Source organism: Echiichthys vipera, assembly GCF_963691815.1.
Source record: "Echiichthys vipera genome assembly, chromosome: 8".
NCBI classification, from domain to species: domain Eukaryota; kingdom Metazoa; phylum Chordata; class Actinopteri; order Perciformes; family Trachinidae; genus Echiichthys; species Echiichthys vipera.
The window spans coordinates 13,066,368-13,092,841 of record NC_139833.1 but is presented as its reverse complement, the minus strand read 5'-3'; the positions used below and the strand labels follow the sequence as shown (position 1 = coordinate 13,092,841).

Genomic DNA, 26,474 nt, shown 5'->3' with positions numbered 1-26,474 from the left:
TTCATAATGCAAAAGCTTGACTTATGTCACATTAATGTCCTATAAGGGGAGGCCACGCAGAGGAGTGTAGACGAGGCAGTGAAAAGTGATTGAGAGAGGGAAAACAGATGGGAAGATTGAATTTTAGAGGAGGGCAGGCGGAGGAGGAGTGTGAAGGGAATCTTTTTTGTGTATGTCTGGAGAGAATGGGAGCCTCTTATACAGCTCACAGCATGAATATGGCCCGGGCTGCAGGCTCGTCTCGTCTACACAGTGGGGTGCTTTCCTGAGCTGGCTGCCCAGGGGAGGGGCACCTGCAGCAGCCTCAAACACTGGTCAAGAGGAGAGGCGGGGCGAGGGGGCGTCGGGATGGAAAGATGCTTGGTGGTTCCAGGAAACGGACATGTGCTGGATTTATGAAATCCTCAGGTACAACAGAGGGACGTTCTAGGAATAAAATATTTGTCCTTGTGTTTTCTCCAAAGACTGGAGAGGAGGCTTACACAGCCTGCAATCTCAGGGTGAAAATCGAAAAGCTTCTGTTGCGCAGAAGGACAAAAGTTATGATTGGAGCGAGTCCGCCGCTGCTGGCAACTACCAACACAAACAACACAAAGTTTATAGATGGACCAGCTTGCCAACTGAGACAATATTTTCCATCCATTTGGTTGGGTTGACCAAACACCACGTATTTGAAGTTTATCAAACACTCAGTCATCCCCGCAGACCTGAGGGAGGACTTAATCATCTGATATATTGAGTTTGAGAATACGTAGACACCCAAAACCCGTCCACTATGTAGACTGAGAAAATTGAACAACAAGCTCTCTGTGCTTTAATATCCACACTGCTGCTAAGTGTCATTTTTGGAAAGGTTTCACCTCTACACAAGCTACACCCTCCATCTTCTGTCATTCTGGTATGACCCAGGGGTCCAAAAATCCCCAAGTCTCATATGAAGGCTAAAGATTTCAAACGTATAAGTTCCATTTAAATGGACAAATGTGCTGAGAGGGGCTCAGTTGTCTGTGAAAGGTGGATGGATATTGCATTAACTTCACAACAGAAGTGCCTCCTGTGGTGTGACCGCACAGGGCTCTGGATAATAACTGCAGTGGGAACGTTATGCTCAGAGGTAGCTAGAACAGGTAAATGGAAACACATGGTAGGGCAGCAGATAGACTCCAGAAATAATGGCATCACAGTGCAGAGAAACGCACAAGCTGACAAATGCTTCTGGTATGTGTCTCTTCAACCTGTTGGTATTACCAATGCAGCTCCTCCTGCATGGCAGCTCCTCAGGTTTTCTTCTCCTCAGTTAATGTTTCTACATGTATGCACTTTATGTGCAAATAAATAAACCTGCACTTTAAGTTTGCTTTCCTAACATAATTTAAATCTCATTTTACGTTGCATTTAACATGTAATCACTCAAATCATCCATTTCCTGGGGATGTTATTGAATGTCAAGTCAAAACACAGTAAACCACAGTTATAGAGCTTAATGGCCCTCTGTGTGATTTAGGTGGACAAAAACAACACTGATGGAATTACAAACATAAAGGATCCCTGTCACTTCCTTACCTGTCTCCCACTGCTCTGTGTCAAAATGACATAGAGATCTGGAATATTATTAAGAATCTCTTCCCGGGGGACAGTATTGCTGTTTTAGATTTGATATGTCATTTTTGCTTTCATGGGAATGAATACACTTTTTTTGTTGTTGTTTTACAGTTTATTTATTTTGTATAAGGTTTTATCAGGTTTTCTACAGTGCAAAGTGAAATACGTTTCAAATTTACACTAAAGAAATCCTCCCCAGAGAGTTTTTAATGGAAAAATGTGCCTTATTTCATGCTCCTGGTTTTTTTTGTGAGTTTGGGGACGATAAATCAAGGCCTTGAAAGTTTTTGAAGATAGACGGGTCATTGAAAGTGCTTGGATCTATATGTTTTGAATAGAAATTGAAGTTTTCTGTATTTCTCAACTTGCACGATTTATTGTTTTGTCGTTTTATAGAAGGCAAGAGACGACAGTCTACCGTCAGTTGCCATCGTCAACTTAGCCCATAACACAGCTCAGTTGAGACATGTTCATATATTCAAGCCTGTCTCTCTTTTAGTTGATGTCTGATAGCTTCTATAAAGCCTGCTATGTCTCATTATTAAAATTCTCAGTGTTATAACCGTAATTAACATTGATCAATGTTTCAAAATATGCTGTGTCAAGTCCTTAAATTTAAGGAAATTGGGCAGGAAAAGTCCTTGGTTTCTTGGTTACATGGGTTTGTTTAATTATTTTTAAGGAGGTTCATTATCCTTGAGGGAAAGTTCACATCTAACAGAACAGATGCAGGCATTAACTTTAAAAAGTGATTTAAACTACAGCTCTCTATCTCACCATGTTAATGCAGTGTGCATTCTCCCAGTCTTGAACACATTTTCCCAATCATTCCAACACCACATGAATGCAGTAAAAAAGCTTTATTTTGCATGTTAACGGAAGTGAAAAATAATTTGTGTATATAATTATCCTGTGATTCGATCTCCTCCAAAATATAATGGATTCATCAATTGGTCCATGCTACACCCTTCCACCAAGTGGCATGGAAATCGGGCTTGTAGTTTTTCTGCAAACAGACAGAGGTATTGCTGAGGTTGCTGAGGTATTGCTGAGGTAATAACAAGCCATTACATCTAGTGGAACGTTCTTCAGGTTTCCCTTTTTAGAAATATTTAATTAGAAGTATGCAGTAAAGAGAGAGAGAGATGGGAGACGACATGCAACAATATTTCCTTGCCGGACTTGAACCTGGAACCTTTACAGTTACATGGTCAGCATCTTAAACCCCTAGGCCTCCAGGACGCCGCCCCCTCACCAAAGTAACACCATGTCTCTGACCAAAGCACCATGCTCGCATGATACCACCCCACCTCCTTTTGTCCTATCATTCCATCCCCATCCTTCCTCCTTTCTGTCAAACAACAATATTTGCTCATCTGCGTCAAAGAGCAGCAGGGTTTGGGATAAAGCACAGTGCAGCCTTTGAGTCGGACAGATGGAGACGGGCCGTTGCTACAGGGAGACACAGAAACGCCAGCCAGCAAGTGTATACACAAGAACGGGGAAGACCTTCCAGAGTCCCTGACATGCTGACACAGACACACAAACAAATGCATGCAACTCAAGGATTTTATTGTCTTTTATTTTTATTTTTTTAGTATATCTTACCTTTTACATTTGTTATCACATCTGCTTCTCAGTCTCCAGGTTGTTTCTTGGGTTTTTCTTTATTTTCACATCTATTATTGCTGAACACCCTAACGTGATCTTTGTTTATGTTATGTTCTTTTTTGCACAGCGAAAGGTCACTTTCTGTCTCCCAGTTAAAGATCCAATCACACAGTGAATTATAGAAAGTCTTTATTCAAGGCTGTATTTTAATATAAACATCAGTTACGATCAACACAAGTTGAGGCCATGCAAAGCATTGCATGATTCAGAAATAATAAGTATATTTTCAGACCCGTACATGCAGGTCATGATTATTTAAAAAAAGAAAAGAAAAAAGGAAGTAAGTTTTAGGTATGTCAGGGTTTAGGGGAAGCAAACAAAAGACTGTTGACCTACTCAAACATAATTCATTAGGTCAACAAACAATGTCTCAGATAAATGTCCCAACGGAGCTCTGACCAGTTACAGCCAGTTATTAAAAAACAAACATTTTCTTTGTAAGTTGTCTGAAAACAAGCAGAAGTGCTTCAGGGTTGAAATGCTTGTGCATGCGCATCATACAGCATGAGCTCTGCTCTCATATTACAGTACAGGATTTCTGTTGCCTAAATAAACCATTCCTCTCTGTTATTAAATATAAGTAATAACTGTAGTACCCACTTGTGTTGCCACTGTTTGAGTAATGCTGTGGTATTACTTTACCACATGATATCATTCACTGTGTAAACTTGTTACTACAGCAATTAAAGACACATTATTTCATATGATCACCAAAGTTTGGAAAATGTTTTCAGATAAAGGGTCAATGAGGGGACACATCTTTATAAAGATTGTGTTTTTGATTGTCTCCTAACAGGAAGTTCTTTCACAAAGCATTTATACAAAGTGCTATCATTTGCTATTGTTCTGTTTCCTTAGTTTGCAGGCTAAGGATAAATCAATAGTCTTTGGTGCCTATTATGGATCTCATAAAGCATTTATATACAGTACCTTGTCACACATGTATGTACGCACTCACATTATTGTGTCTACTGTTAGAGACATACACACTACTGCAGTGGACTGCTCTTACGGCACAGCTCATTTGCTGATGTCAGCGTCTGCCGGTTGCGTCTTCGTTTTCCAGTCAATAGAGTGTAGAAGAATGGATTCACACAAGAGTTTCCATACGTCAGCCCTGTGAGGATACGATTCACTGTCACCTGCGTCCCTACTGGTACTGTCCGCAGCATGTCTGGCTTGTAGAGAGGCAGCAGCTGCCAGATCCAGAAAGGGAGGAAGCAGGCCCAGAAGGCCAGGACGATTCCCAGGATGAGGAGCAGGACTTTGGGTCTGGGGGCACGGGGAGGACAAGCAGTGCTGCTCCCACTGGCCCAGGCTGGCCTTGTCTGAGACACCCAGTAAAGCCGACCTAGAGTGGCATAAAGAGCTCCGATGGCCAGCCCAGGACCAAGGATGCTGGTGCAGAAGAGCACGCTCAGATAGGCCTTGGAGCTCTGCTCGTCCCATGCCGGCACACACAGCTGGCCCTCCTGGTTCTCCCCATCCTCCAGGTGCAGCGTGATCATCATGGGCAGACTAAGAGCCACAGCCAGCCCCCAGGCCAGGCCTACACGCAGCAGGCCAGAGGAGTTAGAGGAGGAGGTGTGCAGGGGATGGGCCACAGCCCGGTAGCGGTCCAGGCTCATGGCGGTGAGAGTGAAGATGGAGGCATGCATGGTGAGGAGGTCGAGGCTCAGGAGGAGGCGGCAGCCTGGCTCACCAAAGGCCCAGCCGGACGCCAGGCTGTCGTATACGATGAAGGGAGCGGTGAAAAGGTAGAGCAGATCAGCAAAAGCAAGGCTCAGCACCTGGAGGTGAAGGGAAGATGAGGGGGAGGAAGAGGAGAAGGGGGAGGACGAAGGGGAGGAGGTGTTTGCAAGGCAGGATGGTACAGGTACTCTCATTAGGCAGCAGGCTGGTCCTGCTCCACGCCTTCTCCGGCTTCTCCTGCGCCTCAGAAGGAGGCCCATAGTGTAGAGGTTCCCTATGATGCCAAGCAAGGAGAGGAGGGAGAGGAGCGAGCAGAAGAGAGCTGTGGACGCCAGGCTGGGTGATGGAGAGATGGACGGAGAGGAGGAGGGCACAGAGACATTGGGGATAATAGGGAATGTGTATGGGGAAGGTGGAGGCAAAGAGCCTGAGAGGTCCATAATGTGAAATTATAAAAGCAGAAGTTACAGGGAATGCAGTCGGTGAATGTTAGATGGTCTGTTGAGAGACAGAGATGAGGGACATGTGGAAGAAGCAGGTGGAGAGGAGAACAACAGGATGTTTTGATTAGTTTTCATCAATATCTTACTCTGTTATATTCCATAGATCTGTATAGATTTTATTTTTGATCCAGGTTAAAACTAACAACAAAGCTACAACTGATGCTTCAAAGTGATTTATATGTGAATCATGACACCAGATGAAGTAAATAAAGTAATAGAAACGTAGTAGAAAATGTCAGCAAAACCAGGATGGTTTATGTTGTAGGAACCTGCTCTGGTTGGTACAGTTTTATAGTTTCACAGGGAGCCAAGCAAGGCTGTCATGGTTTTAGTAAAATAATTAGATTTTCAGAGTAGGAGGGCTCCAGCTGGAGGCTGTAAATCTAGAAACCTCCAGAGCCCGTTCCTTATTACATAGGTCAGCAGTTGGACAACAATTAGCTTAATTGGTACACGAAAAAAGTGTAAGAAACATATTAGAGAGCTTACATGACTATTCATTTTCGTGAAAATAAATTCTATATGGTCAAGCATTGATTTAGATTTCTGCGCTTCTGTTGTGCGTTATTACGCACCCGTGGTTTGAATGTGGGTGCGGGGACATCGGTGGTCATGGTGGATTAGCTGTGTGACTTTATTTATTTAATACAGCGGTATTTTAACTGTAAAACATAAGCTGACATTTTACAAATTTAGAGTTTGAAGCCCCAGAAGAAGAGTGTGGCCATTTTTACGATTTGTTTCGTGATGTTATTTTGTCAGTTGTGAGAAAAGCTCAATCGACTAAGAGTTGGTGATTTTTCTGGAGAAATGTAATCTGCAGAGACATCAAAGCAGACGCGGGGTGCCTGACAGAAACGGCCTGTTTGACACATGGTGACCCAGGCTGCACCGGGGTTAAGAGCTACTGTTGGACTGCGGAGGAGCAGCCAAACCCCCGCGGTGCTGCTGCGCGCCTCCATACGTTACCGGCTCCCTTTAAATAACCGCTGTCTTAAAACCATGACAGGACATTAACTTTAATTCAACCAAATTCCCTTTAATTTATAATCACTGATGCAAATGTGTAGATGCCTTTTCATATTTTACAACAACCTACAGGATAAATGGTTTCCTTCAGCGGGCGAATTCAACATGATGCAACCGCGCTGTTAGAAATAAAATATTTAAAACCATTTTAGGCCACTTTAACTATTTAGAGAGAGCAGAGAAGATTGATTAATACTAAGATTTAAAGAAGAGGAAACGGTTTATCCTATAGGCCTATTATTTGTTTCATAATGGCCTTGTGTTTGGGCCCTAGTAAGAAAAACGTGCAGTACAAGCCTACAATTCACACACCAGCTTATTTATATAAACCTAATCACACAAATGAATCAGGGAATAATTCGCCAGATTTATTTTCTAAAGATTTACCTTAAAACAGTTTAATCCCAGGCGCTGTAAAAAAAATATTCCATGGATTTGTTTGGTGAAAAAACTCAGTTCCCATTTTTGAAGTATGCCTCTGAATTCTTCAGGTAACAGATTATTATAATAATAATAATTATTATTATTTCTCTGTAGCAGGAGGAGTGTTGAGTGGCGACAATCTGCCTCCAAAGTTCTCTGCTGTCTGTCCTGCTCACTGCAGTCTCTGATGTGTCTGAAGGGAGCGGAGTGTGTGTGAGTGGAAAAAAGGGGTGGGATGATGAGTGAGGGGGCTCTTCCTGCCTACTAAATATTAATATGAGGTTGAACTGGGGGTGCTGTGAGCCCCCACTTTTATATATATTTAAAACGGAGCACCAACAGGGTATTTATCAGTGACCTTAATATAATATATTTCACTGTCCAATAGTTATTAATGTAGGAAGAAATAACAGGAAGAGTCTTTTTTCCAAATCAAATGAGGTTTGTGGTTGAAATATACTTGTCGTGAAAATAATGCAGGATCAGTGTTAAAAACATTCACTACTACAGTCAGCCCATTTCAACTGCTTTAAATTATGACCACTGCTCAGCCCACATTACTGATCAAGCTACTGTGTGTTTTAAATATTTTGTAACCACGTTTTGGGGGATTTACAGTAGGTTTGATCACACTTTGATGACTCACTAAATACCTTTTAGCCAGATATAAGTCTCACATTGAATGCACTGCAAAGACTTTCCATAAAAGTCAAGAAGCTGACCATAAATGGTATCGTAACATCATATTTTGGCAAATAATCCGGTGCTATATAAGTCATAGGTACTACATTAGGTTTTGAAAGGAATCTGTGATAACCTGGGTTTATTCAGTAATAGCACTGTTACTTTGATGCATACTTTAACTAAAGAATGTGGTGAAGAAGAGAAACAATAAAATGCATCATCTTTATTAAATAGTTCTTTCCTGTTTTTATAACTGACCTCTATTTTAGTCTCTCAGCAATAAAGACAACCTTGTTGTTGCGATGCCAGTGGCACTAAAAACAAATTGATGCCTTTATGGTCCAAATGGCAATAAAAAACATGACCATGACACTTGATAATAGTACATCAGTGGATAGAGTCGAGGCATTACAAAGGTTAGGACCTGGACAGTCACATTAGTAAAAGAATAACAAGTGATCTGTGGTTCCCTTTTGCACTCTGGGGTGTTTTTCTACAATTTAAAGTCTTAATAAACATAGAGAGTACGCTATATGGACAGTATATATTGGATTAGTGGTTAAAGAAACCGTCCCTGCTACTCAAAGGTCATGGGGTTACTCCTCCAACAGAAACGGGTCAATCAGAAGGCATGTCGAATTGACTTTGACACTTTCCCTGTTTGTGATTAGATCTTGTTTTCTTTTTGATACCTGAAAAATGTAAGCATGAATAGGAAAATGCACACAGCGGATTCTTCCAGTAAGATTGAATTTGACTCTGCAGAGTTTCGACTGTGGGTAGGGCAGAGAGACAAACGTACTAAAACCAGCGTATCATCGTTATTTGCTATCATTTCATGACGCACTACAATAACTAATGCACTTCAACTCTGACCTAATGTCAAAACCACATCGGCTCATGTTCAAACACAAGGCGCCTCGCACCCCCCCAAAGGATTTATACGATGGTTTGGTGTTTAAATTATACAGGAAATTAATTATCCAGGATACTTGCCTGTATCAACATTTTTCCATGTCAGAGAAAAGTTTAACTGGTAGATCTAATAAGCGGCCTGACCTTAAGCCCTGACAACTCCACAGAATAAACGGGTCTTTCAGCAGTTATCAAAAGCAACTTACAGTTGCCTGTTATCCTCCGAGTTGTTTTTGGCCCGGCTGTCGTGGAGCCCACAGCTGTGGTTTGCCAGCTTCAAGCGGCTGAACAACTTGGAAATGATTTAGTTGTGACTAGCCAGTAAAATGTGTAGGCTGTACGCCTCATGGTGGCGACGGGGAGTCCACGTTGGCTCCTTCATATATGTGCTGGCGTACATAAGATAGACAGAGACAGGCTGTAAAGATGAGAGAGGGACGGGTGGAAGGGGGGACATACCTATCCCCACGGGGTGTGAGGAATTTGAACAAATACCTGGCACAAGCATGCCAAAATAGGATGGGGGGTGCGTGGAGGCATGAGAAGCACAGGCTCCCTCGTACAAGGACACAGGCAGTATTAACGTATTAGATGGAAATGGAGATGGAGGCTAGAGTGCCAAGATTGCAGAAAAAAAGTGTCTATGAAGTGATATCAGGTGCTCTGTGTGGAAAAAAGGAATATTCTGAACTGACATTTGGAAATTATATTACTTAACTTTAACATGGAAAAGAGGATTGGGGGTGGAGGAGACTGAAAGAGCCGGAGTACTGTGCTGTTTATTTGTCTTCGTCAGAACACATCAATCTTTCTGTGCAGACACTTTACATAATTTCTAATTACATTTACCTGAGCTATGGGCTTTGTCCTAGTGCTTTGACCTGCAGTGAGTGTGTGTTCCCCTATTAATTAGCGTGCATACATCTTTAGTATGCAAATATAGACAGTGTGAAGATGAAAGAAAGAAATGATAACTCATTCCTTTCCCCTATGCTGACTATGAAGCTTTTCAAGTCAATTATACCTGTAGACAAAGGAATCAGCTATGTAGATTTCATAATTGCCAACATGATGAACTGTATTACAATTTTAAGATGATTAGTATATTTAGTTGAGATAAGATAAACCATTATTAATCCCACGAGGGAGAGGTAGGCTACCCGCAAGATGACAGACCCAAATCAAGAAAATAAGAATATTAATAAAGTAAATTTAAACAAATTAAAACACTGAGCAGCTGGTCTTGAATATCTGTGATCTCTGAATGAGTGAACATATTTACAGTCTATCAATAAATGTGTCTATCAGTCTTTGTTTATCAAAAGATCCTTCATTAGTTAATCAAATACAGATTTTTGTTTACGTTTTAGATTGTTTCCCAATTGTTTGTCTGCTCATTTTCCAAATCTGACTATATAACTGACTGACTTTGGTCAATTCATTTAATTTGTATAGCGCTTTTCAAAGACCCAAAGTCGCTTACAGAGCAGGACAGGTAGTACATAGACACACATGTAACAGGTAGCAAACAACAGAAGACAAGGATGACAGGGAAACAAAGCAAAGGGGGCATGGGGTAATGCTGATACAGACAAACAGGCAGAAACAGGTACAACAATATGGATTGAAGAGCAGTGGGGGGGGGGGGGTGGTCAGGGGCTGAATGGGTGAGGAGAGCGGAGGGAGGGGGGGTCGGGGGGAGAGGACAGGAGTGAATGTAGTTATGGGTAGGGGAGGTTGTAGGCTTGTGAGAAAAGGAAGGTTTTTAGACGGGATTTAAATGTTGTGAGTGATGGAGAGTCGCGGATGGGCTGGGGGAGAGAGTTCCAGAGTCGGGGTGCAGTTCTCGAGAAGGCTCTGTGTCCGAAGGTTTTGAGTTTGGAAGGTGGCATGGTCAGAGTTAGGGAGGAGGAGGATCAGAGGGCTCGGGAGGGGCGGCGGGGGATAAGGAGGTCAGACAGGTAGGGTGGTGCCAGATGGTGGAGAGCTTTGAAGGTTAGGAGGAGTATTTTGAAGTCTATAAAGTGTTAGAAAATAGTACTTTTTTCCTAAAGCACAATCTTTAAATTGCTTGTTTTGTTCAACCAACAGTCAATAGGATCATTCATCATCTTTCAATGGAATCGTATCGTGATGTAAACGTATATAAAGATATTGTGATATCGTGTCGTCTAAATTCATAATAACAAGCAATTACTAACTCAGATATTTCAGAAAATCTGATGTGAAATATTTTGAGTTTATATTTTGCACAACAGATGTTCATAGTATGAGAAAATACTTTGTTACGTATTAAATTCACACAGGAGTATACAAAATAATACCATAATTACTGGAAAACTGGCTATATCGTCAGTCTTTAAAAGCATTGTTATTATTAATATTGTTGGTGTTATTATTAATACTTTTTATTATTATAAATATTTATTTACTGCATTTATTTAATATATTTTTACTAATGGCTTTATAGTTAAATCTATCATAGTTAATGGATTACATTATAATATAACAAATCTATAGCTTTTTGAATCTGCAAATATGTTTAATACATATCTAATATCTCCCCAATACATTTCTCTTGTGGTGTTCTTTCAGATAACTAAGGAAATGCAAGTGTAAAAGTAAAGGCTATGTGAAATTATTCCAAGGGACTTTCCTGAGGGGTCCCCGTCTTGAAAAGAGTCCTCTGTGTTACAGAACCTGACCATCATGACAGTGAATGTGTTACATCGGAGTCCATCCAAACTCACATATTTCATTATACTCATTAAGTGCTGGTCACCTAGAAATGTTTTCTGCCACTTCTTATATTCTGGGGTTTCTGCAGCTCCTGTGTCAGGACATCATGAGGCCAAAGTGTCCCTGAGGTGTCTTTGTGCTACTGTGAGTTCACAAGAGGTTGAGCATGTAAAAACAAAAATGGAGCTTGAGATCACACGAACACTCCCTTGAAAAAACATCTTTATTATTCTGTATGTCTTCATCTATTTATGCAGCCCACTCGAATGAAGGGGCTGTAACATGTCCAATCAGTGGGTAGTCACAGTTTGACGAATGCCCTGACACGTAAACATTAACAGCTCCCTAACCTTTTCCTGGCTGTCCTTGCTTTCTCCGTTCATTTCATTAATTAGCTTACCCATTTCGTCCTCGGTAGCGTTGTCTTGATTAAATGGGCGGACATTTTTTTGTTTGTGACAAATGGTTGTTGGACCGGGCTGATCAACAACTTGTGATGAGTTATTGATCCCACCCAAGCCAAGAGTCTGTACTGTGCGAGTACACCCTGAGATTTAGCGCGGTTATGCACCCAGATTCCTCAAGTCTTTCCTCCTGTCCTTTTTAAAATACATTTCTTTGCAACCATATTTAACACATCATTTGCATAGTTCCATATGCCTTTTGAATAAGATTGAAGATGATAAACGATTAGAAAATAGCAGAGCTGGAATAATAAGTTCATGGACAGAAAATGAATATGCCCCTTTGATGATGAGTACTTAAAGGTCCCATGTTAGGTTGTACTTCCTGCGACAGCGGAAGAAGTTCAACCTGCCTCAGGAGCTGCTCATCGTCTTTTACACCTCCAACATCCAGTCTGTCCTGTGCACATCAATAACTGTCACGTTTGGATCGGCCACCAAACGGGACAGGAACAGACCGCAACGGACAATCAGGTCTGCAAAAAAAAAATCCTCGGGGTAGACCTGCCCTCCATTCAGGACCTATACCAGTCCAGAGTGAAGAAACAAGGAAGGATCACTGCAGACCCCTCACACCCTGCACACAAACTGTTTGAACTTTTTCCCTCTGCTAGGCGTCACAGAGCTCTGTATGCCAAGACCACCAGACACAACAACAGTTTCTTCCCCCAGGCCGTCTCCCTGATCTCCCCATAATCCCCCTGCCATCGCATGCCCATTTGCACTAAACATGTATATATATTTATATCTTTAATCTTGTCTGTTTTGGTAAATACTTTATTTTTATTTTGTATTTTTCTGTGCTTTTTGTATTTTGTGTATTGTGTACAAAGAGGAGAGAAAAAATCCGGAGTCAAATTCCTTGTATGTTTGCACAGTACATGACATTAAAGCTGATTCTGATTCCAAATCTGATTCTGATTATGCTCATTTTCAGGTTTATACGTGAAGTTTGGGGTTCTACTAGAATATGTTTATATGCTTTAATCTTCAAAATACACATACTTTTTCTCATACTGTCTGTCTGAATGTACCTGTATTCACTCTAGCTTTGTTCGTAATCATTCCCTATCATAGAAGTAGTGCGCTATATAGTGTGTTCGTCATTTTGTAGTGATGTTAGAATTCTCAGTGGTAGATATCATTCACCATATAGTCCACTATAAAATACCCACAATGCACAAGTTAATTTGAGTGTACATACGATGTACACTACATTTTACTCCCCTATACCACAATGCAATGCAGTCATGTTTTCCTGGAAGACAAAAAGAAGAGGTGCTAACGGTATTTGAGAGCTAACTTCAGCTGCGAACAACTGTCACTCGCTCATGAAATAAATTAACCGTGGGCTATTACAGCTCACAATCAGGACACACAACCATTGTAAACAAAACCACACTTTCACACCATCGAAATTTCAACAATTTATTTGGGATTTAACATTGAAATTAACATGCAACATCAACACACCCTGTTACTGTTCTCCTGAGTGCAGGTTTGTATTATAAACAGACTGTAAATGGGATAACGGCCCCATTTGTTTAGATGATGCTGGGCATGCCCGCTTCCGTCAAACATATATCAGACGAATCTACTGACGCAATGCTTTTTTTTAGAAAATTCCAGTGCAGTGTCCGGAATCTCGTTTGGTTATTCCCTATATAGTGCACTATTTAATAAACAATATATAGGGTATAGCGAGGGAGTGAGTGAGGGAACAGTTTTGAACACGGCTTCTGTCTGAAACGCTCCTTTTAGCACCTGTCTCTTTAAGCCCTGCGCCTGAAAAGCCCATTGCTCTGAATGGTCAGAGTTGCCGGGTCTTCCTCATCTGCACTCTCAACATCGTTGCAGCTCAGCTAGGGAACGAATCTTGCAGCGCTGTAACAACACTTCCTACCGGTATAGTTGTAACATCTCAACCGTACGGAAGTCCTGACGGCTCACAGATACTGAATACGGGCTGGATTGAGCGTTTTGATACTTTCACTGTGTTTATTTAGCACCTTGACCTGCTTCATAATAAAAAAGACATGCAAATTTCACTTTTTACAATATGGCACCTTTAATTTTTCTCAATTAAGCAGAAATGCCAAAAATCCACTTCTCAAATCAAAAAGGAGAAGAAATCTATAAAATAATCAGTAGCTTAATCAATAATAAAAACAACTGATCTCATTTAACATCTAATGGCCCTTTTGTTTTTGAACTGAATCCGCAGTATTGTTGACACAAGAGGATTTGTTTACCTGTGTACACTTTGAGCTTGATCTTAAGTCTGAAGTACAGGGGATGTTTCTTGTTGGACCGTGAATTAAGTCTGCAGAGGACGGACACACATTGAACCAATATGTGCTTACCCTTGAAATCACGGAGCATTAGATTTGGAGCTTGTGTTACTGTGACAAAATCTGGACAATGAGCCTGACTTTGCTGCTCCATCTGCAGAAACCAATCAGCCTTTCACAGGCAACGTTACCATAGCAGCCAGCAGGGAAATAGACTCTTGCTTACCAAGCAAAAAAAAGTTTAATAATGCCCTTGATTTACTATGAATAGGTGTAAAAACTAAGTAATGAAATGGACTGTGAAATGACTGTTTTATTACTGTTCATTAAAACATGTTGCATGCTCCAGGCGGGAATTTCTATAAACTAAATGTGTAAGCGGGTATTGTTTCTCTCTTGTCACCTCTGTTTAGCATCTTTCCAGTCGTAAAAACACCCTAAGGTGTGAAGTCGTGCTCTTTTACTGTCTCCACAGCTGCTGATTTTAAATCCCGGCTTGTAATTAGGACCTCAGAAACCAGGTGTGTAGCCTCTGGTCACCCTGCAGTCCGATTATCACCAGTTTACAATGAAAACTTTCAAGTAGCTGAGGAGCTTTAACTGCAGGCTCACTGATGGAGGCCAAACATTGTTTCGATCTGCCCACTGGTGGCTCAGGATCAGAACTGCATCCCCACATGCTCATAATATTAATAATAATCAGGGACTAATTATGCAATGCTTCAGGCCCACCCCCCTCCTCACTCTGCCACTGTGCTGCAGATATTCCCTCTAAATTATAAAAAACAAAGTTATGTTAACATGACATCAAGTTTCCAAATCACTGTTGTACATTAAATGACTCATAATGCCGCTCTGTGAAAAAAGCTCACGATGAAAACTAAATAGTGGAAATGTCGGCTCACTCAAACGAGCGCTGCTGGTGCTTTTATGCTTCATTACTCATCAAACAAGTAAAAAGTTTTTGCCCCAAATGAACATATTTCACCGGTTTACTTTAGCATACGCTGGCTGCAACTGTTTACCACAATCAAATTGAGTCAAACATTTATTTACACAACACAAGGAAGTCCAGTCACAGTAAACACAGATTACCACATTTTATTGTATTTTCATGCATTTTATTGGAGAATTTATAGTAAAGAAATGGACAGAGAGAGAGGCAATAGATAAGATATTAATGTAAACGTTGGCAGTAAAGTCACTCATATTCATGCAAATACATCTTATTTGTCTATTTGAGCTGAAGAGCAACATGCAGCAAAGGAATCAGGGACGATGCAGTTTATGATCAACAACTTAACACCCCCTGCCAGTTATGGAAGAAGTACTCTGAGCTTTTACTTAAGTAAAAGTATCAATTCCACACTGTAGAAATACTTTATTATAAATAAAAGTCCTGCATTCAAATTGTTACTTAAGTGAAAGTACAAAAGTATTAACATCAAAATGTATAAAAAGTAAAAGTACTCATTATGCAGAATGGCCCATTTCAGAATATTAAATCATAATTATTGATAGATTCATGTAAATATCACTTAAATGTTGCAGCTGATGAAAATGGGACTGATTATTTACTTTATATACTGCTGTGTAGCTTATGTTATTTTATTTGTTCATAATATTTTGTATCAATTATCTGAATCTGTAAAGTAAATAGTAACTAAAGTTATCAAATAAATGTAGTGGAGTGAAAGGTACAATATTTCCTCTGAAATGTAGTGGAATAGAAGTATAAAGTAGATTAAAATGGAATTACTCAAGTAAAGTAAAAGTATCTCAAAACTGTACTTGAGTACAGTACGTGAGCAAAGTATTTAGTTAATTTCCACCACTGCCCCAAGGGCGACCCCAGTAACCATGTTATCAAAAATGCAGGTGTCATACTTTCCTGCCATGTTTGAGCTTGCTGCAGGAGCATGTGCAGATACTGTTTGTCCCAGGTCTGTTGCATCAGCACAAAAAGAAAAGACAATAGAGTGACTGGTGACGTGCATCATTTTCTCCTCTTCATCAGTAAAATTCTGCTGGCTCTGTATAAACCTCAGGTCTGTCTGAATCAGTCAAAAAGGTCTGACATCATCATGCCTCGCCCACGTCACTCTCTCTCTCCCTGCCCCCCCCCCCCCCCCCCCCCTCCCCGCACAGTTTTCCATTGAGTCAATTACAATTAGTGGTTTTTACACTTATGCAATTTAAAGGGACAGAGACAGGGGGTGCGGATTCAGATCGTCCACTGTTGGTTTATGGTGACAGTTAATGCACAGGGATCCAAATGTTTACATGTTTATGCTGTTTTCAGCTGACTGTTGTGGCTGCTGCGTTACGTCGCTTCTGAGCTCAGTCGCCTTCAATCTCATTTCCATAGAATGACGGAGCTCATGACATCAGAGGTCACTTCTTGGGGGCCTTGACTGAGATTAAATCAGATTAAGTTTTAGTAAACACACACCGACGCTCTGTCTCTCTCATACGCGCACGCGCACACACACACACACACACACACACACACACACACACACACACACACACACACACACACACACACACACACACCACTCAATAATCTGGCGACATGGTCACTGTTTACTTCGTCTCTCTCTCTCTCTCTCTCTCTTCTCTCTCTCTCTCTCTCTCTCTCTCTCTCTCTCTCTATCTATCTTTCTCTCTTTTTCTGTCTGTCTGTTTGTCTGGCCTTGAAATTTACATTCAAATTCAAATGAGCTTTATTGGCATTTAAACAATGTTGTATAAGGCTCTCTTTGACACACACACACACGCACACACACACACACACACACACACACACACAGGAACAGAAAGACCTTCATTAAACTCTTCATAAAATTAACATCAGTCATATTCATCCATTAATTAATTTTCCTCTGTAGTGGTTTCATAACAGTCGGATCCAACCTTTTTTTTTATCCTTGGTATTACAGTGATGTTATGTAAGATGTAATTAACATGACAATTAGTCAGAACTCAGACAAAACTTATATTTATAAATGCACAGATACAGCAAGTTAATAAAAAGGCAGCCTGTAGTCCACAAATAGGCTCTATAAAGGGAGAGTCAACAAGGCATTTATGTAATAGCCTTAATCAACGATAAACTATATATATATATATAAAGGATTTTATTTTTACATTTTTTAAATATTTATTATAGTATGTGAGTTTTCATGTACACTGGTGATCAAAATTAGAGTGGTTATTTAAAAAAACATGCTAGTACAGCAGTAGAATAGCCACAGCAGATATTCTATCAAATTCTGAATTAAAAATAACATCCATCCGTCTTCAACCGCTTGTTTCTATCGGGGTCACGAGGGGCTGGAGTCGATCCCAGCTGACACTGGGCGTGAGGCGGGGTACACACCGGACAGGACGGCAGTCTATCACAGGGCACATAGAGACAAACAGAGACAGACAACCATTCACACTCACATTCACACCTACGGCCAATTTAGAGTCATCAATTAACCTAACACGTGCATGTCTTTGGACTGTGGGGGGAAGCCAGAGAAAACCCACGCAGACACGGGGAGAACATGCAAACTCCACACAGAAGGGCCCCAGCTGGGATCCAAACCAGGAACCCTCTTTCTGTGAGTCCACAGTGCAATCCACCATTCCACCATGCCACCCTGAAAAATAAACAAGAATATGGAGATTGAGCCGAACACTGCCATCTATTGTCTCAAGATCGTTCTAGCAACAACAGAAAATAATTCCACCACTCAGGTTGCCAGGTGACCGGAGTCAGTTTGAGCCTGTTTGAACCCGTCCCCTCCGACAAATCGCACCATTAAAACAAGTCCTGCAGAGGAGTTTGAGTGGCGTTAGCTGTTACAGCTAAGTAAACATGAAAGTAAGCTTACCGATCAAGGAGAAACGTAGACATTTCAGCTTGCTTTATCTCAGTCCATCGAGTGAATGCTTGGCCTACAGTATAGTGACTCTTGTTTTTGCCGTCTCCGGTCATTCAGCTGCTGGGATAATAACGCAGCTGCGGGATTGGCAAACTCCATTTCACCCAGTGCCAGCCGACGGTAGCTGCACCCAACAACAGTCAACCCTGGCAACCCCAATGCCTAACGCTATTGGCTTTACAATGTAAACAGAACGTGACAGAAAGTCATTGTCAAACCCATGAAAAAAATGTTTTAATATTAATTTAGACTTAATTAATTTTTTATGTAAAAGCAATACTTTCATTCTGTTCCCTTAAAACGCCCTGTGGGTGTGTTTAAAAAATTAATCTTTTAATGAAGATTCTACATCTACAACCTTTGATCCCCAGTGTAAATAAAATCATTATAATTGTATTTATTTTTAAATTACAGGAGTAATCCGGGATCAATAACCCTTGTGTATTACACATCCAAACTGTGATGCAGTGATGAATCAGAAGGTCACTCTGGAAGTCCTCAGGCGCGTGATTGGGGACAGGATGTTGCAACGTGAGCGCGCACACGCACTACCTGAGCGCTCGCGGACAGTTGACAGGACCACCAGCTAGACAGCTCGCGCACGTTTTCAAAGTGCGTTTTTTTATTTTTTTTATAAACTGAAAGTAAAACTGACGTCGTCGCTGATTTTAACGGGAGGAAAATGTCACCGGCCGGTAAGTGCTGCTGGTTAAGCACCACTTTTGTTTTGAAAATGATTTCTATTACTTAATCGACAGTCTGGCAGTTCTGCCCGTGAACCTCAAGTGTAAAAGCATAAACGCATAGATTACATTTATTTTGAAAAGCAGCAGACAGATGTGATGAAGTTTGAATCATTTAGGCGTTTATCGTCAGAGACACTGACATCTCTTCTGTTACGTATGGATCTTGGTTTGTAGAGTTGCTGTCTGCTTGAGAATATGATGTGATTGATTCTTTACATAAACTAGTGCTGCTTGTCCAAAAGCATGCTCAAACATGTTTCCTCCATTTTACTGTATATTTGGACATTTAAAATAGCCTCTAGCTTTAAGTCTGGCACATTTGACTACAGCTTTTGTTGTGCAGGAGGTGGAGTATAAAGAAAGAATGATGTTGATGACAGCGAGAGTACTAAGCAGATGAGGTGACCGGAGACCTTGGTGATTTAAACTTTAATCCTTTTTTGGTTTTGTAAGTTGTGAGAACTGACAGAAAACACAGCTGTTATATTGAAATTTGATTTAAAGTGATGTAATCCTTCTGAAAACCTGAGACAAAACACTTTGAAACACATGTACAGTACACATGATTTGTGATTTTGAGAGGATGCTCTTTTGCAGTGTCTTTGCAAGGACGGACAAAAGTACAGGGTTATAGGCAACAGATTCTCCTCCAGCTGATTATTTTTTTAAAGGTGCCCATGGCTCCATTTTGACCTGATTTTATTGTAAATTGAGCCGCAGTCAACCAAACAGGGTCATTTTTCATTGATGATCATTTTGAGGTAACCATAATTCAAAATAAGTAATTAGTGCAATGCATAGCAAACAAGGCAGTTGACAAGTAAATGTTATAGCTGATGATGTGAAAGGGCGCTTTTGCTCTTCTATAAAGTTTGGGGACACGGGGAAGCATAAGAAAACAAACATGGCCAAAATCAATGAAGCAGCTTTTGGTTCCTATTATGCGTCATAATACAACTCAATAGCATATTTCGCCCTCTCTGCGTGGTGAGCGCCCACGTCCTTCAAACGTCATACCCCATTTGGTTTGTATCTCTTTGATTTTTTTAATTTACAGAAGTAGATTTAAACATTAAGACATTGAATCGCGCAAAACAGTTTTTTTTTTCTTTTTCCAGTCAAGTCACTTTGAAATTGAAAAGAGCCGAATTATATGACGGCATATTATGATAGGTCATTTTGTGATACAGTATCCATACACTTATATTGCAATTCGACTGCAGCACGGTTGTGTCCTTTTAGTCCAGACGCTTTCAGTAACTGTTGTTTGCATTTGGCATTTTTCTAATTTGTGACTGTCAAACACTCAAATTATAACACGTGTACATGTACATGCGTGCGGCTTTGCTTAAAGAATAGAGCAATGGTGCTGCAACATCGAACTCTGTGTTAAATGCATTTGCAGAATAGTCATTTTAGAAAACGAAACACTGTTGGAACCAGATGTGAAATCATCGGTGTTGTGATTCTATCATGGGCAACGTATAATGTGATGCTACACCAGTGTTCCCTGTAAGTTACATCCTTTGTTTGTGCTGTATTTCAGATGGAAATATCTGCAAATATCATCAAACAGCTGTGCTATGCTCAGGCAGACTGGGTTAAAGCAGCTGATGCATTCATGATAAGTTGTGGACTTGTGCAGTGGTGTGGCAGGTTTACACTGACTAACTAGAAAAATAGAAACCTCTATTTACAGCAAACTAACACAACAATGAAGTAACAAAATATTACCTCTGAAAAAGTTTTTGTTATTCTTGTTGATGCAAGGTGGGGATGTGGTGACTTGAGCTCTGTGGTCATTTATACACGGAAATTGACTTTATAAATAGACAACAGGTGTGTCTATATGACAATTACTGAATGGAGAGGGTGTAACCGAATGGGACTGTTTCTAACATCATAGGAGAAAACTGTAAAACATAATAAAGTTGGGTCTAATTTGAATACTCTGAATAGTAGTTCTGAGTATTTTCTTAATTAGAAAAGAGTTGTGCAGCGTTATAACCAGCACATTGCAACCTGCACCATCTTAACCCCCCAGATTAACTTTCGGTCATCATCACACAATGACCTCGATCGCTGCACACAGCCGAGGGAGGGATGGCAGGAGAAAAGTTTCAATTAGATGGAATAAGGCCCGGTGCCAAGATGACTCCGTACTTGTGTGCTTATTATCAGATGTTTTCAAGAGCGTGCATGTGTGTACTTGTAAATCCATCTTTGTGAGGACTAATTTGAATATTAGACCTTGGGACTGAGGATTTCTTGACATACATTTCCAATTCATCCTTCGTGGTTTTAATAATTGAGGCTACTTACAAACACACTTGGACAAAAAAAACAAAATTCAATGTGATGGATTATTTGTCTGAAGCAGGTTGAGGTAAAATTATTTAACTAAGATCAATCAGCGACAACTACATGCCACTGAAAGAAACCAATTCAACCCCTCAAAACCAACAAAAAGCTGACAATAAGTCAATATTCTTACCACAAGATGCTGAACTGATCATGTCTTAGGGGTTTCATTTGACTTTGTGTCAAATAAAGAAGGTGGGGGGCAGCTTGTCCTGTAAGAAAGACAAAAAAAAGTAAAGATCACAAGAGGAAATATTTAGGCAGCAGATTATTATGCCATCAGAAGGTAAATTCACCATAGTATCACAATAATATCCTGATAGGATTTACATACAACTTTCACAAGCAGAATCTGAAGTTTCTTAGTATGAATATGCACTTAAGGTGACATTTCCCCAGAGAGATATTGAATGAGTAACATTGTTCTGTTCAAATCTATGCACAGAACACCATTATGGTCCTTTTTTAAACGTCAAACTTTTGAAAGATTTAGAAACGTGCGTGTGTTTGAAATATTAAGCAACACCATGTGAGTGTTTAGTCGTGACGTAAAATCCATTACTGGTTGGTGCTCTGGTGCTGCAACATCAACACTTCACTAGAAATGTATCGATCGGCAAAAAGGCCACTGCCGTTTTAAAATGTCACCGGGCCTTTGTTTGATATGCACAGCTATTACAGCTGTTGCAGGAGCCCCTTTGCGTACATTAAATATGATTAAAATTCACCTTGTAAAGTGAAGTGCGATACAATATTTAAGCCTGAAATGAAAATGTGGAGAATAGGCCTGAGACGGAGAGCCATGTGACACTGTGCGAGAGGTCCACTCTGTGCCCTGGTTTTTATCCCCCATTGATCAATGACAAGTATTGATGTCTCCACATTTGCGTTGTGGCATCACAATGTCACTTTTGAGCGTTTTAAGTATTGTACATTGTGTCCACAGTGTCAATTAAACTCCCCATCTCGAGACCATCCAATCACATTTAATGACACATGAAATATGCCACATAGAGCAACATTCTCTTTATCACTATCAACATTATGTGACACAGAGGGGGAAGGAGTGACAAAATGAAGAACATAGTTTATTCAGTGCCTTTTTCAATGACACTGAAATCATATTCCCTGCAAATCTAATCTGGCCACATAACACCTTAATATGGTCAGATAATCTGGATAGAAAGAGGGAGAGGGAGAGGGGGAGAGAAAGAGAGAGAGAGAGAGAGAGAGAGAGAGTGTGAGTACAGGGTGGGAAACGCACAATGAAAAAAGAGGTGGTGAAAGTGGATTAATGCGTTCTTGCAGGAGAATTCTGAATGTGATCGTCAAGGTAGATGTTTTACTCTTTTTTTGGGGGGTTAATGTAATACTCAGAATTCTTGCTAATTTTAATACAAGTAGACTGCCCACAGCAACTTTGTTATTTGCATATACTGTCGAACTAACATCTGCTGCTATAAAACTGAACATTGATGCAAGAGGAACTCTGCATTAGACTTTGCTCTGTGAATTTAGTTTATGCTGATGTAATTCAATTTAGATTCTCCTATGAAAACCAAGTCCAAATGAATAGTGTTAATTGTGATCATGGCATATTGGGGGTATAAAATACTAATGAAGAGAGGCTCTTAATAGATCACAAGGGGTAACCTCAGCTATCTCCCAACAGCAATGAAAAATAACTTAAATGTTGAAGACTTGTACAGGATAAACTTTGTTTTTGTTAAAAACAACCTTGAAAGTTCTTGTAGTCGCTGTCTATAAATGTTGTTTTTACATTAATGTGTGCAATGCCACTTACAAGTGCTTCTGGTGTTGCTTTTTAAAGAAGAATCCTGGGGCAAGTAATTTGTACATTTTAAGAAATGGTTTAAACAGGTTAGACTATAGGTAGTTTACCTTCAAAACTATATGGTGTATATGCATCATCGGTCTGTAGCTACAAAACATATTGTAGAATTGTTTCAGAGCTGCAACTTACTTATTATTTTCATTATCAGTTTTTCTGCAGATTATTATTTTTGTTATCCATTGATCTATTGGTCTACAAAGCATCACACACATGTGAAAAGCACCCATCATCATTTCCTAAAGTCTAAAATGGTGTTTTATACGACCAACTGTCAAATTTCCCAAAATAATTTAATTAAAATGTAAAACGAGGAAAAACTCACATTTAAGGAGACTCAACTTTTCCCTGAGAAACTCCCTAGATGATTAATCAATAACACATAATAGTTGCCAATTATTTTTCTGTCGATTGACTTTTAAGTGTAGCTCTAGAGTGGTTTATTGATGACCCCATATTTGGTCAATATGATAAATGTTTGCTAAATATCTATATAAATATTTCCAGTTCAGTGAACTATTATCCACTGTTATACATTCAAAAGTCTTAATACATATTAAGGTTATTTAATATAACTTGCTAGATTGAAGTGAGTGCTCAAAATGAATAATGTGTACTTGGTATCAGACGCTGCTAAAGAAGATCTGTTTGGTTAAAGGGCCCAAAAACATTAGCAGTCCCATCGCCCTTGTGAATCATATACGGCAGGACGGTCGATCAAACGCTGCTCTGGGTGTCCTGACAGTGTGAAGCAACTTCACATGCACAGCTTTCCCAGACACCCCTGCATGTTCTTATATGAGAAGTTATTTGAGACATTTGCCACATCACCAGGATAAGGCTAGCCAACACGTGTACACAGACACACACACACACACACACACACACACACACACACACACACACACACACACACACACACACACACACACACACACACACACACACACACACACACACACACACACATACACACACATACACACACTTCCCTCATCACCTCCTCCAGCTACTGTCAACAGTTGTCCAGCGACGCTTTAACCCAATCACAGAGATAGCAGACCTGAGAGCGTGTTCATTTGGTAGTGTTGGCAGGAGCTAGAGGCCTCAAGGTCAGGCCTGCCTCCTCACACATTTGCTCACTAGACTGAAAAAGTCATTATTATTTTGTGAAAATTAAGACATAAAAAGACCACCTGATTCAGTTCAGTTCAACATTTACAATTTGTTGTCTGGTTAATAAGCTACTTTATAGTTTTTCACCAATTTTGCCGTTTTTATTACATTTAGCAGAGTAATAAAGGCCTAGGAAGGTAATTTGTTATATTCATGCATTTTGGTTGAACCCTTTAAATCCTGGACTGGTTTGTGTTCTTTTCATCTTCATGGTATTTGCACAATGCTGAAGCCACACTAGTCATCAGAGAATAGAGTCCTGCTGGAACGAGTCTGAAACACGGAAATGAGTTTGCATTTTTGTACTTCTGGCTCCCTCGTTTCTAAGTGGATTTGTTAGATGCCTGAAACAAGTGGCTTAATGAGACAAAAGAGGGGATGCCAACATCACACTTAGAAAAGGCTTTTGTAGAATAAGTAAGCACGCAAAATCAAATTACAAGTTGGGAGCTCAGTGGTGGTGACGCTGTGAAGTCATGTGACTGTGGTGTAGTTCGTTTAATCAGCAAGTTTATTTAACTTCTGGCAATGGCATTCATGCTATTAAAATCATAAAAGTGGTCTTTATTCGTGAAGATTATCTTGAGAACAAAACTTTTGTTTGTCACAGAGCTTATAGTCTGCAATAATCAGATTGTTGAGGGAACCAGGGCGATGCTAACCTCACACTATAAGAGATGGCTCTAAGAAAGATACACCATTAAAGCATGAGGGTCCATCACACCAAGGGACAATTATTCAGCAGACTGTATGTTGGTCACGCTGGCCAACAGGATGCTCTTAATTGTTAATTTATTCATCCACATGGAATGTCTCAGGGATCAGAGGGAACACCATTTTAAATTAAAGGGTAGGGCTGGGTGATGTAATGATATAAATTGTCAAAAAAAAACATAAAAATGTTAATTTTTACCAGCTGCAACAGTGATGCTAGTATTGCTTTCCCTTTGTGAGTCTATGTGTGTGTCATCATGGCAAAATATGGTCCTGGAGACAACTACTATAACAGGAACTAACACAGAGGTGGTTTTGCGTATTTTGTCAGATGTTTATACGTCTGTGGACAGATTCTGTCACCATGCTAGCATCCAAACCGTGCAGTCACGAAATGTCACAGGTTTGAGATCAAAATGAAGGTTTAGCTTGACGATGAGTGTTTTCCAAGCAAGGGGGGTAGGAAGTATGGAGGGGGCTTTGGTCACCCACTTTATGCCCCTTGCCAGATAACCATACAAGATACAGTCACAAAACATGACTGGTTTGTAGTGGAGATCAGAATGAAAGCCGAGTTCAAAGACAGTCGTGGTCTGAGCAAGGGTGCTGAAAATAGGCTGGGTGGGAAGTAGGGGAAGGGGATCTTGCACGTAATGGTAATTTTGCAATGAATTTGTTAACAAAAAGAGAAAATACTCAGTACTTTTTATTTGTCAAGTATTTGATTTGCAGTGTACAAAATGAGGCTTTACCATGTGGATCTCATATAGACTATTTATTTATTGATTTGCCAGAAAACATGCTATGTTGTGATATATCAAGATAATGAAATGACTTATATTGTGAGAGAAAGATTTTGGGCATATAACCCAGCCCAGGTAGAGGGTGACATGTTAGATTCAGTACCATAAACCACTTGTTTCCTTTTGATCCTAAATCCTGTAAATGTCATTACATATCCTGTGTATTTTATAGATATTGTTGCCACCTTCTATAACGGTATGGCTCTTACGTAAATCCTTAGGGGATTTGCAAAACCATCGGTGAGATTACTAAAGTCACAAGCGCAGCTGTAATCCACAGCATATCGTCATCTCCACAGCAAGACATACTACCTCTTCACCCCCAACCGAGAGTCCCGGTTTATCTCAGTTCTTCATCTGATCTACAATCCTAGTCTCAACCTTTGACCAAGAAAATCCCCTTCCAATTCTTCCAGTCTATTGGCTTTAATCCACTGTTGTTTATTTATCAAAGATTACTCACCCTGTGCCACTTGGTTTTCTGACACAAAATGAGGGCCCTGCAGTTCAGTTCTTTTGGGTAACCACCTAGTTCCTCCCTATAAACTCATCTCCACATCAGTATGCCCATTCTTATATTCCCTGTAAGATATTCAGAATTACATTGGTGTTTATTCAGATGCTGTTTTTTCCCCAAATGTACATAAATTATTTTCAGAAGATACAAAGGGAAAATGACAAATATCTGTCTCTCTGTTTTTCTATTATTTCACAGGTACATATGGGTGATGTTTTTCCCTTTTAAGGTTGGTTCTTCAAGTTAAGAGTGTCTCAGGGAAAAATTCACGACCCAAGGACGGCATGAGAGAAACCCAAGAGTTACACTATAAAAGGTAGGTAGGATCATCCGTTCAAATTTTTCACAACAGCATAC

General features: G+C 40.2%; 1 protein-coding gene across 1 annotated transcript; it reads right to left on the bottom strand.

The window, feature by feature from the left end:
• Nucleotides 1-3,481: 3,481 nt before the first annotated feature.
• Nucleotides 3,482-5,405, bottom strand: uts2r3 (urotensin-2 receptor 3; the record flags this gene model as incomplete). Its single annotated transcript, XM_083918446.1, has 1 exon — nt 3,482-5,405. The coding sequence occupies one exon, from the start codon at nt 5,403-5,405 to the stop codon at nt 4,263-4,265; it is 1,143 nt and encodes a 380-aa protein (XP_083774572.1). The 3' UTR covers nt 3,482-4,262.
• Nucleotides 5,406-26,474: the final 21,069 nt, after the last annotated feature.